The sequence below is a fragment of the Rhinichthys klamathensis genome, unplaced genomic scaffold (genome assembly GCF_029890125.1).
Source record: "Rhinichthys klamathensis goyatoka isolate OS25496 unplaced genomic scaffold, OSU_Roscu_1.1 h1tg000206l_1, whole genome shotgun sequence".
Taxonomy (NCBI): domain Eukaryota; kingdom Metazoa; phylum Chordata; class Actinopteri; order Cypriniformes; family Leuciscidae; genus Rhinichthys; species Rhinichthys klamathensis.
The window spans coordinates 455980-472426 of NW_026606731.1; the positions used below are offsets into that span (position 1 = coordinate 455980).

Below are 16447 nucleotides of genomic sequence, written 5' to 3' on the forward strand. Positions count from 1 at the left end.
CTGCCCTAAGAATAGACACCCTGCTGTCATTTCTTACCATCTGCATGTGATCTAAAACTGTTTCCACACCGTTTACTTGTAAACCGACCTCTAATTTTGTCCAGAGGTGCAGAAATAAACATCCATCGCATCGGCTGTTTTGTGACTAGACCCTTGTTATTGTGCAGTTATGCAGTGGATCTGACATTGACAGTTAAAACATTCATATGCTAATCATTTTTTGTCTGTTACTCATGTAGAACAGAAGCTGTCTTCTCCAAGTCACTTCCTTCTGCTATGTGGCTTTTCTGTTTCCTTCTCTTGTACAAGCGAAATATTAGAGATGCACCCAAATAAAAACCGATAGCCAATAAATGGCAAATATAAAAATTCATACTATTTTGTTTAAATAAATTAAAAATAAATTACTAAAAACTTAAACGCTACAACTGAATTTAGTCACAACGGCATTATAATGCACAGTATGTAAAATGTTTATTTTGAGATTTGCTAAAGATAAAAAGGTAAAACTTTACAATAAAGTCTCATTAGTTAACATTAGTTAATGCATTAACATGAACTAGCAATGAACAATACATTTTGTTACAGTATTCATTAATGTTTGTAAAAAATATACAGTCGTTCATTGTTTGTTCATGTTACTTCACAGTGCATATACTAATGTTAACAAATACAACTTTTGATTTTAATAATGTTAGTAAATGTTGAAATTAACATTAACAAAGATTAACAAATAGTGTAGATAGAAGTGCAGTTCATTCTTAGTTCATGTTAAGTAGTTAACTAATGAAAAACCTTATTGTAAAGTGTTACCGAAAAAAAATAACAATGTTATTTTTATAGATTATTTGTGCTTTTAAAGATTTAAGTGAGAAGTCTCTGCTGTATTTATTTGATCAAAAATACAGTAAAAACTTAAAATAAAATTTTAAATAACTGTTTTAATATATTTAAAATTTGTATTTATTCCTGTGATAGCAAATCTGGATTTTCAGCATCATTAGTCCATTCTTCAGTGTCACACAATCAATCTAATAGGCCGATTTACTATTATCAATGTTGAAAACAAAATACTGCTTAATATTGTTGTGGAAACAGCGATAGATTTTTTTTTTCAGGATTCTTTGATGAATAGAATTTTTTTTTTTATATTTATATTTATATATTTTTTTTAACATCATAAATGTCTTTACTGTCACTTTTGATCAATTTAAAAAGTAAAAAAAAAATTAACAGTAGTGTTATATAATATATACATAGATATATTATCGTATATAGCCTCATCATTGATGTCCTGTTTGGTTTGTTGTGCCATGCTGAAATGACTCTGGGTCAAACAATGAAACTCTCTTTGTGTGCAGTTGTTGTGCAGCCTGGTTAACCGCTCACGTGTAGCCCAAACTCCTCCCTCACTCAATACATAACCCAGGAGACTGGAGCTCAAACAGTAATGTGCAGCTTCCTTTCTCCCTTTTAGCTCCCCTTCCTTCTTATCAGACCTTTGCACGGTGCGCGCACTTGACCCAGTCATGACATCTGTGAAAAAACATTGTGTTCCTGATAAAATAAGAACGAGCTGTTTGTTTTCTTTGTCTGTGACTGATGAAGGGAGGTGGACCAAGCACGTGTCACTGCCTAAAAAGCACTGCCCACGACTCCTCCTTCCTCCTTACTGATTGGTCAGGGCTTTGTGTTTACACTGTAGCTCCACCCCATGTGGTTCGGCCATGCCCTCTGAGCAGAAACGGCTTTTGCTGAACTCATTTGACAAAGTTGGAAACGTCTCGCACTTTACATTTAGCGATCGCATGTTGAATGAGACTTTAATCTTGAGGATTTTGTCTAGGTTTTATGGCCTAAATGGGTTTGGAAAAGCATTCTGCCTGGATTGAAACCTTGTTTTCTGGGTTTCTCAGGCCACCGCAGCCATCCACAGGACAGACCCCAATGGTGTCACCACGAAGCGAGACCACGCCAATACCTGTGCCCACACAGGTACGAAACTACCAGCGGATCAAACAGAACCTCTCCAGCAGCCCAACCACAACACTCTATGGCTCTCCCAGGTAAGACATCCAACAACGGGAATGTTTAACTCTGCTACTTACTGTATGTGGGATATTCATGTGTTTATGATGCTATGGAAAGATTTCTTGTCACTCTCGAATTTGCATCTGTTTCCTAAACTTGCTCACTTGTATAACTGAGAATTTTCTAAGTGGTCTTTGAGAACAGATGGGTTTAGGGTCTTCAAGCAGGTGTTTAGTAGAGTCTGGAGATTTTGACTGTTGCTTGTCCCCTATTAGTCACGCCAGACCTCAGCAGCTGCTTAGACTACTTCACTCTGACCTGCCCTGCGTCTCAAAAAGTGATTAATCTCATCACAGCAGCCTTGCTGTCCTTGTGCCCAGGGCCAGGCTGGTTCACATTATACTACCCTGTTAGTCAGCTCGGCCGCGGTGATGGTGAAGTGGCCCCGGGCACCAATTCAGACCTGATCTTTGAGTCATAACTGTCTTCCAGGTGCCAGTGCACTGAACTATTTAACATTTCTGCTCTTACCCAGTTTTGACAGGAGTGATTTTTTTTTGTCACTAAGCTTATTTATGAATTGTTTAGGAAGGGAGGAATATTGAGTATCTCACTTTAAAGTTAAAGAAAATGCGAGGAACTCTTACCCTAACAACACTGATGACCGAGGACGTCCTGCAAATTGTGTTTCATATACAAGGGCCTAAAAAAGTCAAATGTATGAATTTCTTACCATTCAAATGTTCACATGATCCTCAAGAAAACATTCTAATATGCTGATTTGCTGCTCAAGAAACAGTTCTTAGTATCAACAATATTGTGGAACTTAGTATTTTTGTGGAAACCACGATTTTTTTTCAGGATCCTTTGATGAATTTAAAGTTCAAAGAGCAGCATGTACTTGAAATAGAAATCTTCTGTCTCTACTGTCACTTTTGATCAATTTAATGCAAGTTAATGTGATAAACTACAACTGTGTGATCTTGAGGAAAACTGACATCATATATCCAATAAAATCACATCGAGACCAGTTGGTTTAACATAATTGCATAATTGTTGGTTATGAAAAGTGTCATTTGTGCTAAGAAAAGGTTTCAGTGAAATACAATTGTACGGTTGTCGAATACTACTACAGTATGATGTTTTTGGCCACACTTTAGATTAGGATCCAATTCTCACTATTAACAAACTATTAACTACGACTTTTGCCTTAATAAACTCCTAATTACTGCTTATTTATAGTTAATTAGGTAGTTGTTAAGTTTAGGTATTGGGAAGGATTAAGGGATGTAGAATATGGTCAAGCAGAATAAGGCATAAATATGTGCTTTATAAGTACTAATAAACAGCCAATGTCCTAGTAATATGCATTATAATAAGCAACTAGTTAATAGCGAGAATTGGACCCTAAACTAAAGCCTTACCATGTTTTTTTATTTATTTCTACAGGTCAGGCACAGTGCGGCGCTCCAACACAAGCCCCATGGGCTTCCCTAAAATGGTGTCTGGGTCACCAAGCCCTGCAGATACGGTCCAAACTGTTGGGCGACGTCTCTCTACGGGCAGTTCCCGGCCCTACTCTCCCTCTCCACTGGGTAATAGTTGCCGCTGTCATTCCAGTTGAATGTTTACTAGGAAACTGTATTTTTAAAGTCTGACATGTCCTGACGTGCCCATTTGATGTGTGTCTGTCTTTTTCTGTGCAATTGTTCCCCAGTGGGCACTATTCCTGAGCAGCTTGGCCACTGCTGCTGCGGACACCCCCAGAGCCACGAGGCCCGCAGTCGCAGCTCCTCAGGCGGTGAGTTTATGTGTCAAAGATGGACACCAAAGAACTCACAGCACTGCTGTTTTCTTCTTCAAAGTGGCACCATTAACAGTCCCACAAGCAGTAGCCACAGTGGCTTTCTCCCGGTGGGTCACAGCATGTCTGTGTTATTCTAATCTCCATGGAGACAGCTGCTCGTTGTGACTGAGAACTCAACAAGCGATCAGGAACAATGCATGTTGTAGGAACAAACTGTGTGAGCTTTTGTGTGAGACCTCTTCAAACCTATAAACCTTCAAAACTGTGAACTCAATGATCGTCTCTAAACAGCAGACAAACTCACTGACCTTGTGTTATGCTTTCAGTTCACTGAAGTCTAATGGCGCACGTCTGAAATATATAAACTGCAGTGTCACCTAGTGGTTGAATCATGTAGCATCTGATTAGCCATAGCAGCAAAATGTTAAAATGAAAATTCACCCTGTCTATTTCAGAAATTAATGTTATAGGTCTCATTGTAAGCAAATGCACGTCGCATGTAGTTACTATAAAAATAACAGTAAATAATGCATAATCACATGCAACTAACCTAAATCAAACCCTAACCTTAAGTACATGTTGTTAATTAATATTACCCAGCACCTAAATGTGCAATTACAAATACCTTATACCTTAAAGAGAAACCTAAAAGCTGGACCTTCTGGTGAATGCAACAGACTTCTCTCTGGTGATCTTCTCCAATCATTTAGTCTGCTTAAACCCCGCCCCTTTCTCTAAAGGTTCATCTGCCTTCAATTTTGAGTGCAATGCCCACATCTCAAAATCGAATCAATAGCTGATGGAAATAACCCCGCCCTACATTTATTTCTTTTTCGATGGTCCGTTACACTTGTATGTATGTCACTGTGGAAGAAAAGATCTGTTGTTAATTTCATTCATTGCAACTTGAAATGATTTTTTTTTTAAACAAGGACACTTTTTATGTTTTAGGTTCCCCTGTGCCATCCTCTCTGTTACTGGGCACCCGTCTTCAGAGTGCGCCCACGCTGACTGACATCTACCAGAACAAGCAGAAGCTACACAAGCAGATGTCTGACCCAGTGCACCCCACTTCATCCGCCTACCCCACCAGCCACTCCCCTCAGCTCGGGCGTCCCGGCAACCTAGGCACCTCCCCAACCAAGCACCTTGGCTCCTCCCCTCGCACCTCTGACTGGCTAACAAAGTCGCCACTGCCCACCATCATCGGTTCGCCCACTAAGGTAAGCTGCAGGAGTTGTCTGGTAAGCGTCTTTCTGGTCTAGATCAAGAGCTTTTGACATTACTAATCTCATTTCTTCTCATTTAGGTGAGCGCTCCATTCAAAATCCCTAAAACTCAAGCCTCGTGCAACCTCCTGGCCCTGGCCTCGCAGCAGGGTATAGCCGACAGCCCCACCCCAATCAGGATGCTGATGGATGGGCGTGACCTCTGTGCACATCACTGCTCGGCGTATCCCAGCAGCCAACAGCCTGCTCCAGAGGCCAGCAAGACTTCCTTTGGCAGGTCGGCAAATGTTTTGATATATTTTACATAGTGCTGGGCCGTTATCGGCGTTAACGTGCTGCGTTAACGTGAGACTCTTATCGGGCGATAAAAAAAATATCGCCGTTAATCAAAGTTGGGTTGGGATCATAAATAGCTTTTTCGAATATCGTTATATTTTCGCGCAATTCTAATGTGTAGTATGACGCCGCGCCTACTGTCACAGGTCGCGCAGTAGGGTGTTTTCCTGTCAGGGACACAAGGTGTACTTTTACTTTGTTACGTTGGGCGACGTTCCTCTCGTTACTTTATTTTAATGCAATACGTTGTTAAATGAGTTTATTCCAAGCGCGCTGTGTCCTTTGTATGGGCATGAGCGATGCTCATTTACAAATGAATCACTCTTTTGAGTCGATTCTGTTCAAAGACTTCATCAAACAAGTTGTCAGATGATCTGTCTAAATCGGTTCGCGAATCAGTTGATCTGTTCAGTTCCTCGCGCACTGAATCGTCTGAAGCGCTATCAATTCACACTCGGAGTCGAAACAGGAAGATTTAAGAACATCAAGAGCGTTAGATGAAGTGGCCGATCTACAGTCTAGTCTAGTGAATGCAAATCTGCAAATGCATCATATTTTTGCCAGCGATGAAGATCTTTATTAGTTGAACATCTTCGTAAGCTGTCTGTGAATGAATGATTCCACAGGACGATACATTCGATTTCATTTCATTCAGGTAATAGGCTACATTGTGTGTTTTGCGCTTGTATTGCGCAGTGGCATAATCACACAAATAGTTTACATTGATTGAAACTAATTTGTTTAAAAATGAGGCTATTGCAGTAACAAGGCAGGTTCACATAAAATTCTTATGACATATGACGACATTATTTTTTGATCTAACGAGCATTGGCGATGCAAAAACGGACTGTCGTGCGTAGGCTATTGTTTTTTTTTCTTCTTCCAATTAGCCTACTATGTTAAAAAAAAGGACGAAAACATGTTACTTGTTCAATTAATAAACAGTTTGTTTGATGACAAATCGCTAAAGATGAAATTGGCCTCCCTTTCTGTCATTGCGTTTTTTGTTGTTGTTTTTTTTTTACGATATTCGACTTTTGCTCCTCGATTGTCGAATGGCATTTTTGGCAGAAATGCACATCCCTACGCGAGGCAAACTATTCTCAAAGACTTACTTTTAGTCATTATTTGGGTAGCACACATATTCTGAATGCCTTCGGGAGAATTCAAATGAGCCATTTTAATCTAGATTAATCTAGATTAATTTCAATATTAATCTAGATTAAAAAAAAAATCTATGCCCACCTCTAATTTTACAACATTTGATGCATAATGCATAATAATATGCATAATAATATACACTGCTGTTCAAAAGTTTGGGGTCAGTTAAATTAATATTAACCGCACAACGGTTTTCAACATTGATAAACGGAAAGTTTCTTGAGCTGCATATCAGCGTATTATAATGATTATGTGACACTGAAGACTGGAGTAATGATGCTGAAATGATTTGCCATCACAGAAATAAAATACATTTTTAAATATATTAACCCTTTAAGGTACTACTCAACCATTTGGTAGACCACACTTAAAGTCACTATATTTTATTGAAAAATGCATCAAGCTTAACTCAACCTGAATGAGCCATCTCTACCGTTTGGTGTAGTTGTGCAATGCTAAAAAAATCCACTAGATGGCACTGTGTCTGTGAGCAGCATGCCATTTCAGTGTTCCTTCAAACAGCACATGACACAGCGAAAATTTGCTCCTCCTTTGATGACGCACATCGGCGGGACTTTTAAAGGTAAGACTATTTGGTTGACATATTATCGTTTCAGAGGAGTTGTTAAACAGAATTATGTAACTTAATTAAAGAAAAATAAGTCTTATAAGGGTCAAATAATTTTTTTAAACATGCTCTACCAAACGGTTGAGTTGTCCTTTTAAGGTAGTAAAAATTAGCTAATAAAATTAGCTAATGTTGGTCAAATTAGCTATTTACAATGAACAAAAGGGTTAGTGTTGTTAAAATGATTAATTTTAATATTATTCAATTACATATTTGATAAAAAATATTTGATCAATATCATTTTTTCAGCATTTCTGTACTGTATTATGGTAAATATCAAGAATACATTTGAAGAATTAATACCAATTCTGGTGTTACTATTAATTTCATAATTTAAAATTGACTATGTTTGTGTATTACTATATGACTAGCATTGTAAGAGCCATCAATAGCAGCCATCAGATTTTTTTATTGGTCAAGAAAATGCACTTAATATGACTTGTTCTGAATGTTGTTCTTTTATTATAAACAGACGTCTCAACCGTTTGGTAGAGGATTGTATCTAAAATACTGTAAGGTCTAATTAAAATTTTTTTTTTGATTGTTGTTATTGTTATCATAATTGAATAAAAAATGCAAAGAAATAATTTTTCCTTTGCTTTTTTCATGGTGCGTACCTTAAAGGGTTAAAACAGAAAACAGTTATTTTAAATTTTTATATTTCACAATATTACAGTTTTTACTGTAGTTACTGTTTTAATCAAATAAATGCATAGTTGGTGAGAGGCTTCTCTCAAAAACATTGAAAAATTTACTGACCCTATATTTTAAACATCTGTGTATAAAAGTATTATGAATTATGAATTCATAAATGTAATATTTTGAGGTGTTGCACACAACATTTTCTAACTTGAACTGACCTTGCCTTGTCACAAAAATGATCTGATATTTTATTTTTTACTTTAGAAAATCTCCTTTCTTTGATATAATTTCCTGTTTTTGTTTTTCTGCATGTTGGTCACACCACATGACTTTGATTTTCTACTCTTTCATGACTACTGCTCATTTATTCTTTTTTTAAAGAAAAATACATAATAATAATTCTTTTCGTTTCAGGAATTTTAAATTTCATAACAGTACAATTGACATTTCATTTTTTTCATTATTATATATCAGGACACTGACATTTATGACTTTATGCCCCGCACAAGTATCATAAAACAAAAATGAAAAAACAATCAAAGAAGGAATGTATATTGGCGTCATTGTTTGCATTTTTTATGTATTTGTATAAATGAAAAGATTTGGACAAGAAATAAGTGTCATGTCATTGACTCCTGTATTATAAATTCCATATGCATATAAAATCAAGCTGAACTTGTTTGTTTCCTCAGGTCTGTAAGTGCTGGCAGACTGTCTGAGCAGCCGGTACGGATCACTTTGGGAGGACAGCCGTACAAGGGCAGCACAGACAGCCTGAACACAGAGAGGCCAATGGACACAGGTGGACCCCTTTTCTCATTTTGTTTTAGTTTCCAGTTTTTCATACCGATATTATTTCTGCTAAATGCAACCCCATTGACATCATTTGAGCTTCTCCTGAAAGCTTCTGGCTTGCATGAAGTGCTGTGATTGGCTGCCAGTGTTTGTATGTGTTAGTCTGTGAGTGACCCCTGTGTGTGCATCCCTTCCCAGCCCCGGCAGGGATTTGCGGTTTGGCACCGGGCGGGGCGAGTCCCCGCAACGTTGTGTTCACGGTGGGCTCGCCCCCAAACAGCAGCACCCCTCCCACCTGCAGCCATCTCGCCTCCCGCCCGCGCACCACCTCAGGTGAGGGGCTTCGCCTCGTAAACCCGCCCCATACACCACTGCTTCAGCTGCCACACTACATGTTTAATGGCACCGTTTTCAAAGATTAACCTAAAGCTAATTGATTCCTAACTCAAGTAGTCGCTAAGGCTGATTTCTGTGTCTATGTGTCCGCAGTAGGTTCCAACAGCTCTGCCGGCTCGCTGTGCTCCACCAGCGGTAAGGTCTACATGGGTTCTCCCCCAGGCATGACCATCGGCAGCTCGTCGCCAGGAGTGGACGCGGCTCCCAGCAGCCTGCGCTACGTCCCTTACGGCACCTCCCCGCCCAGCTTGGATGGATTCATCACCTTTGAAGCGCCAGAACTGCCGGAGGAGACGCTGATGGAGGTGAGAGAGCTAACATGTAGACTACAGCTTGCACCACTGATTTTACTTTCGTAAAATTACGTAATTTAGTCTGTGTTCATTTTAAGACATTGACTCACAATATGTCGTATAATATCAGCAGTCTCAGATGCACAGATATTAAAATACAGATAATCTAATAATTGTTTTCATGTAATGACCAATAACTGATAAATCTCATATATTAAAATTCCCAATACCTAAAATTCGCCCAAAAATGAAAATTCTCATGAATTACTCACTCTCATGTCAGAATTTCAAAACCTGCAAGACTTTTGTTCATCTTCACAACACAAATGATGATCTATCCTATCCCTCCATTGCGCAACTACCACTTTGACGCTTCAAGAAGTTCGTAAAGAGATCGTAAAACTAATCCATATGAATTGAGTGGTTTAAGCATGTTTGCTTGATGTGCAAGAACAGTGTTTCACAGCACGTTTGAGCTTCCTCAAGCAAGTACGGATGAGCTTCTGTTTATGTATTCTGATCAATGTTTATATGTGAATAAAAGACTAACTTAAAGCTGTTCATCATATAAAGCGATCGATTCTTTTCAGAAAATTTGGACTAGTTTTAAGATCTTTTTATGAACTTTTTGAAGCGTCAAAGTGGTAGTTGCGTAGCTGTCAATGGAGGGACAGAAATCGCTCATATTTCATTCAAATATCTTCATTTGTGTTGTGAAGATGAACAAAAGTCTGGAAAAAAAAGTTTGGAACGACATGAGGGTGAGTAATTGATGATGTTTTTGAAAAATTTGGGTGAACAGTGTTAACTAAATAATTAACTTTAAATAAGTGTTAGATGTGTAAGGGTAATCAAAATATTAAAATAAGGGAAATGAGAATGAACAATTATATATTAAATATTTGGCCAATACCAATAAAATAAATAAATAAAGTCCTGTGACTAGGTTACTCAGACCAGACACGTCACCTAGCAGTGTTGTTATTGATAACTAAAACTATTAAAACAAAGCTGAAATAAAATAAAATATAAATATTTCATGGAAAAATAAGTTTGCAATAAAATATGGTTTAAGTCCATGCGCTAAAATGCGCTAAAATCACAAAACTAAAACTGAAGTAAAAATAAAAGCTAAATAGAAATAAAACGCACTTTTTTTTAAATAAAAAAGGCACGTAGCAAAATTAATTATACTAAAAAAATGAATAATACTAAAATAGCACTGGTGATCTAGTTGCTCAATCCTGTATACTGGTCATATAGCTCAGGATTTCACTTAAAGCACATCAATTCATCTTGTTACACACAGAGAACAGTCTGTCCTGGATAAAGCTTTTCTTGGGAAACACTAACAGGTTTATGTGTGTGTTTGGCAGCGTGAGCACACAGACACCCTGATGCACCTGCGGATGATGCTGTCCTTTACGGATTGTGTGCTGGAGATCGCTTCTCTACGGGCCGGAGGACCTGACCTGGGTGCGTCCGCCGCCTCTCTCTATCCTCCTCAGGACAGCGTGGTGGTGGACCAGATCAGTCAGCTCAGTAAGGAGTGGGGGTAAGAACAGTGCGCTGAAACACCTTTAACAATGAGACTTCATGACGTACAGTATATAATGTTTTGATCATCATCTCACACAGGCAGGTGGAGCAGCTGGTGTTGTATATGAAAGCCGCACAGCTGCTGGCCTCCTCGCTGCACCTGGCCAAAGCTCAGATCAAGTCCGCCAAGCTCAATCCTTCCTCGGCCGTCAAACAAGGTGAGCTGATACATTTCATGACTCCGATGACAAAAACTGTGTATGTATACGTGAGGTTGAATTGTTACAGAGTCAACCACTTTCCCTTAGCCCTAAAATTATTATTAGGTCTAGTGCAGGGCTCTCATTATCAAGAAAAAATAATGGAAATTTGGGCCTGGTGGACTAATGCATTTTAAAACAATAGTAAATATGAATATAGTAAAAACTATGTAGTAAAATTTGGGATATTTAGTTAAAATGATTTTAATAAATGATTTAAAATAAGACAAAACTAAAATATAAATAAGCCAAAAACAATACCAATCAATATTTAACATCATATTTTTAGCAACTGTCATTTATGTCATTTAGGACCATGAAAGTCATGAAAACGAATCAAATCCTAAGTAGTCATGGGCATTTTTAACATTGATATAAAATGTTCTAGTTATATCAAGCTCTAGAATATTTTTGGGGGTATAAATTGCTATTTGTCAGTAAAAAAAGTAAAAGACGTAAATGAATGGGTGTGAAGGTGTAAACCCTAAAGAACATTGTTATTGAAACTTCTGGAGTTATGAAATGTACGTATGTATAAATTTTTTTTTTTTAACTATGTGAATATATTGTGACTGCTAGTTTCTGTAAATAAAGTTTGAAAATGAGCAGATTTGTTGTGACAGCAGAAGCACCAGAAATATCTTGGGGGACCTTCAAATGTTGTGAGTCAAAAAGGTGGAGAATCACTGATGTAACGAATAACGTAACTTCTCTCTGAACTTCAGTGGTCAAGAGTCTGAACGAGCGCTACAAGAGCTGCATTTCCCTGTGCCGCCGCCTCACGGACAAACTCAACCACTTCTTCTCTGACAAGCAGCGATTTGTGGACGAGATCAACAGCGTTACAGCTGAGAAGCTCATTTATAACCATGCTGTAGAGTTGGTGAGTGAGGATGGTCATGAAAGCCTTACTTTGAGCTTTGCTGCGTGATTTTATGAGTGGCTAACATTGGTGTCATGTTTGTGTGTGTGTTACAGGTGCAGTCGGCCGCACTAGACGAGATGTTTCAGCAGACAGAGGACATCGCATATCGCTACAACAAGGCATCCATGCTGCTGGAAGGCCTGTCCAAGATCCTCCAGGACCCAGCTGATGTAGAGAACGTCATCAAATGTGAGTGAATTTAAAAAACAGTTTTATTCCTCTGGTGCTGCTCACGTGTTTTTTTGTTGTTGTTTTTTCTTCAATGAAATAAACGTTCAATATTTTAGAATATTTTTATTTCATACTTTGTATTTTTAGGGGATTTCATGGTACTAAATTATATTTATTAAAGAAGACACTTGGCAGATTATTGATAAAGTGAATTGTTTTTAAAACGTGAAACTAAAATGAAGGTTTAGAAGTTTGTTTATTATTATGAAAAATGAATTTTTATTTTATTTTATATGGAATATATATTTTACAAAACATGTTTTACTCTGTGAGAAAATCAAAGCCATAAATCTAAACAAGTTGTGCTCCATATTTGAGCTTGATATCTCAAAAAATGAGCTTTCAGTAAGAGTTTGTGTGCAATACCAAATGTTTCCACTAGATGAAATTCGTCTCCTATTCATTTCCATTTTTTTTTGTTCACATAGCAAGTGCCAAAACCTTTACCAAGTTTCGTACCATTCCAATGAAGTAAAACAATTTTTTTTTTAAATACGTAAAATGTATCAGTCAAAATGAACGAACTGCACCAGAGGGTTAAAAAAAAATCTAATCAAATGATTTTGATGATGTCCATTTCAATATGATTGTTTTTTTTGCTGACGTGACCAATATAGTCCGATTCACTTTCAAATGACTCTTATGATCTGGTTCTCTTATGATTCTAGTTCAATGAATTGGTCAAAAAGACTTGAAATTAACTGTTGGAATTGAACAGCAATCTGACTGGTTGTTCAAATGACATTGAATAATAAAATATACACTTTAAGAACACAGTATTTGGTAATAAATGTTGTTTTATTGTTACACTATTATTTTTGTTTAGCATACAGTTTGCATCAAATATAGGCTGGTGGTTTTTCAAAAGTTCTGAAAGAATCGTTAATAGAATTGATAAGGAACAGGAACCCATTGTTGTTATTGTTAACTAAAACGGTTGTTAACTCAATATTAGATGAAAAATTAAACAAAATGTTACCTTGGCAGTTAGTCAAAGTACTAAAAGTACTAAAAGCTAAATGGATATATTCAACCAAAACTAATAAAATGACAAAAGCAAATAACAAAATATTTCAAATTTACACTAAAATTCAAATGCAAACTGATATTATAAAAAAAATATTAATATTAAACACACACACGGAGTCGTAATAGTAAATAAATAATACTAAAACAACACTGCTGGAATCATTTAGATCCAGAATTGTTAAAACATCTCGTTCATGTGTCTTTGTTTACTGCTTCTTACATCTTTTCTGTTTGTGTTTCCTTTGCACAGACAAGGCAAGTGTGGACCGGAGGATCTCAGCTTTGTGTTACTGCACCGTTACCCTGTACGAATAAAGACTTTCACTCCAGGGACCATCATCTTCTCAAACTACAAAGAAGACTAAACAAATCCCTTGTTTTTGTTTTGTAGCAGTCAAAGCACTTTCAGTTCCTTTTGATTCCTTTCAATCACAAGCAACAGACCAAGTATTACGTTTTTTTGCAGATGACATTTTGAGAAGGATGTTCACAAGTTCACTACCAAAGATGAAAACTAAACAGAGACTTTATAGTATGAAAAAAGACGTTCATCTTCTGTTTTTACGACATCATTTCTCTTTTTTACATAAACTGAAAGGATTTTGGACTGGGAATCTTTAAAGGCCCATCCATGAACGTCGATGCAAATCAGTTCTTTCTATTGTTTTTTACTGCACTCTATTGCTCTGATTATTTATTGGTTTTAGTGTTATTGATGATAGTGTTGAAAGACGACATGGGGCGGATGTGCAGCCCAGTGTTGGACTGTAATTACTGGTACCACACATACACAGTCAAGTGGTTGAACTTAAGAGGAATCTGTAGTATTTACAAAATCAGTTTTGAAGCAAATGCACTTTATTGAGGCAGATGTGGAAGACGCTTGTCCTCGAACATCTGGGAGAATGGAGATGACGATCCTTCCATCTGTCTCCGAGATCAGCGTGTGGCTCCAGGTCCTTCTCATTTCCATATCTATAATCCTCTGAAATCGAGTGTCTGGAAGGCCCGTGAGCATCAGGTCGGACATTGGCGTCTCATAACAGCCTCATGGTGAATCAGACATAATGGTCAAAATACTTGAGTCGTTACTTACCTTTTGATTCAGCCGTACTGAAACGTTTTTATGTTCATATTAATACTGTAGCTTTTTTTAACTGACGTGCGTGAGCTGTAAATACTTGTACATTCTACATGTGTGTTTTTATTTTGGAGTGAATGCGAGCGAGCACAGCTTGATTGAAGAAGGTAGATGCTGCCGTCGCCATCCCTGCCTCTCAAATGAAGAGCACAAGATTTCCTTGTTTTTAGGTTTTTTATTTTGTTGTAGGAGTAATAGGACAACTTCCACAGGTTCTTCGAGGCCTTGCGTAAGACTCGAGACCTCACTTTGCATGGCAGCTCTTGACTAACGCCCATGAATATCTTGTGTACGACAATACATTGACTGTGCGGGACGTGGATGTTGCAGGTAAATGGGAGAGAGTGCGGCCCACTGCCAGGCTCTGCTTTTCCCCATTCATCCACTGAGCTCAGGACAGTGTTTGTGTAACTGCTCTTCCCAGATGCAGTGGCCAGTTTCAGGATACTGAAGAACTGAGAGCATGACTTCGGGTAGTCTACTTTCCCTTGTACATGTTTTGAACATCTCGCTCCCTCTCTCCTGCACTCTGCCTGTGTTTTTATTTTCAATAACGGCCCCCTGTGAGCCTACAAAGCCTTTTACTGTACAGAAAGAGAAGGCTGATGTCCTTTCTGCCACTTTGTTATACAAAATCCATGCATATCTGTAGTTGTAGGACTTCCTTATCCAGGTGTGAGCAGAACTGTGTACAGATGATCCAATTAGAGAAGACTAGTACAGAGCACATGTACCTGTGGAACATTAGAATGTACTTGCCCTTCCATTTGCAACTTTCCCTTTCCGAATAAACCAGCCTATCACAGCCCAACACGACATGATCACGGGCGATGCAGCCTGAAGGTTCATAATCCCTTGACTTTCAGTGACAAAATGTTTTAATCAATGTGTGTTTTACCAAGGGCATCTATGTTGTCTGAAACTGTAGAAATACAGCTTTTATTAAACAGATCAATTGTATCCTGTTATCTGAGTCTCCGATTATGTGCTTTGAAATGTATTTTTAAAAGTGTTTGCTCATCTGCAAGACGTCTATAGGACGTTTCCTGTCAGATGTCAAATAGACGTTTAGAAGATTTCACTTTAACATGCATTCTAAATCATTACATCTTAAAGACATCTTCTAAACGTCTATTTGACATCTGACAGGAAACGTCCTATAGACGTCTTGCAGATGAGCAAACACTCTTAAAAATACGTCTTCCAGATGTAAATATAACATCAAATAGACTTGTGCTATCTGGGAAAGGAAATAATGAAAGTGCAGCACAGGTGACAGCAGTAGCAGAAACCAGACATGGTTTTACAGGGTGAAGAAGAGTGATGATTTATTTCCTACCTAAAGGCCCGTTCACAGCAAGGATGATAACTAAAAATATAATGATAATGATATCAGTTCTAAAAATCGTTCTCAATATTAAAGAATAGCGTTCACACCACAGCTTTAACAATAACAGCACAGAGAAACGATATTGTTGGAATCACTTTCAGAACAATTTTATGAAAATAAAATCGGTTTCAAAGTGGAAGTTTTAGGAAACTACCATCTCCGTGTAAACTACAAAAAAAGTGAATTTGTGAAATCGGTGACGTCATGCGAATTACGTGACAGTCTATTGGCGCATATTTTCTTTACAAAGTGACAATCTTTTTTACAACGTTGTTGTCCGTACATTTGCTTACACGTTGAGGTATCTACGTTCACACAATTTACAGTTATAAATCTGTTTGGAGTGCTGTTTTTTTAACCAAATTCTGACCCCATTCAGATGACCCCATTGCTAGTTGCCGGTCGGCAGGCGTCATCAATGCCTTGCAATAATACATTTTTGTCATTCAAATCAAATACACACGGACACTAAGGCAGTATGGGGAAACCCAGACTACACGGACACGATGTTTGCTGTGTTTTCCCCCACGCCAACTCCGCCCTCACCACGCCCCCAACTATGACTAGACCTGGCCAGAGCCGTTAACGGCTCTGGACCTGGACCATAGACTGTC

The 16447-nt window shown here is 37.9% G+C and overlaps 1 protein-coding gene across 3 annotated transcripts in view; it reads left to right on the forward strand.

Moving 5' to 3' along the window:
* Positions 1-15411, forward strand: part of ulk2 (unc-51 like autophagy activating kinase 2) — a 38752-nt gene extending 23341 nt beyond the window's left edge. The window contains exons 15-27 of one of the 3 annotated variants that reach the window (XM_056263290.1): positions 1917-2066; positions 3481-3626; positions 3749-3832; positions 4790-5061; positions 5148-5344; positions 8527-8636; positions 8828-8962; positions 9119-9330; positions 10695-10873; positions 10957-11075; positions 11843-12000; positions 12096-12231; positions 13553-15411. In XM_056263290.1, coding sequence (XP_056119265.1) covers positions 1917-2066; positions 3481-3626; positions 3749-3832; positions 4790-5061; positions 5148-5344; positions 8527-8636; positions 8828-8962; positions 9119-9330; positions 10695-10873; positions 10957-11075; positions 11843-12000; positions 12096-12231; positions 13553-13617 — 1963 coding nt within the window. In that variant the 3' untranslated portion in view covers positions 13618-15411. The remainder of the gene's footprint in view (positions 1-1916; positions 2067-3480; positions 3627-3748; positions 3833-4789; positions 5062-5147; positions 5345-8526; positions 8637-8827; positions 8963-9118; positions 9331-10694; positions 10874-10956; positions 11076-11842; positions 12001-12095; positions 12232-13552) is intronic. The other 2 variants (XM_056263291.1, XM_056263292.1) reach the window with 2 other exon arrangements.
* The last annotated feature ends 1036 nt before the right edge of the window (positions 15412-16447 follow it).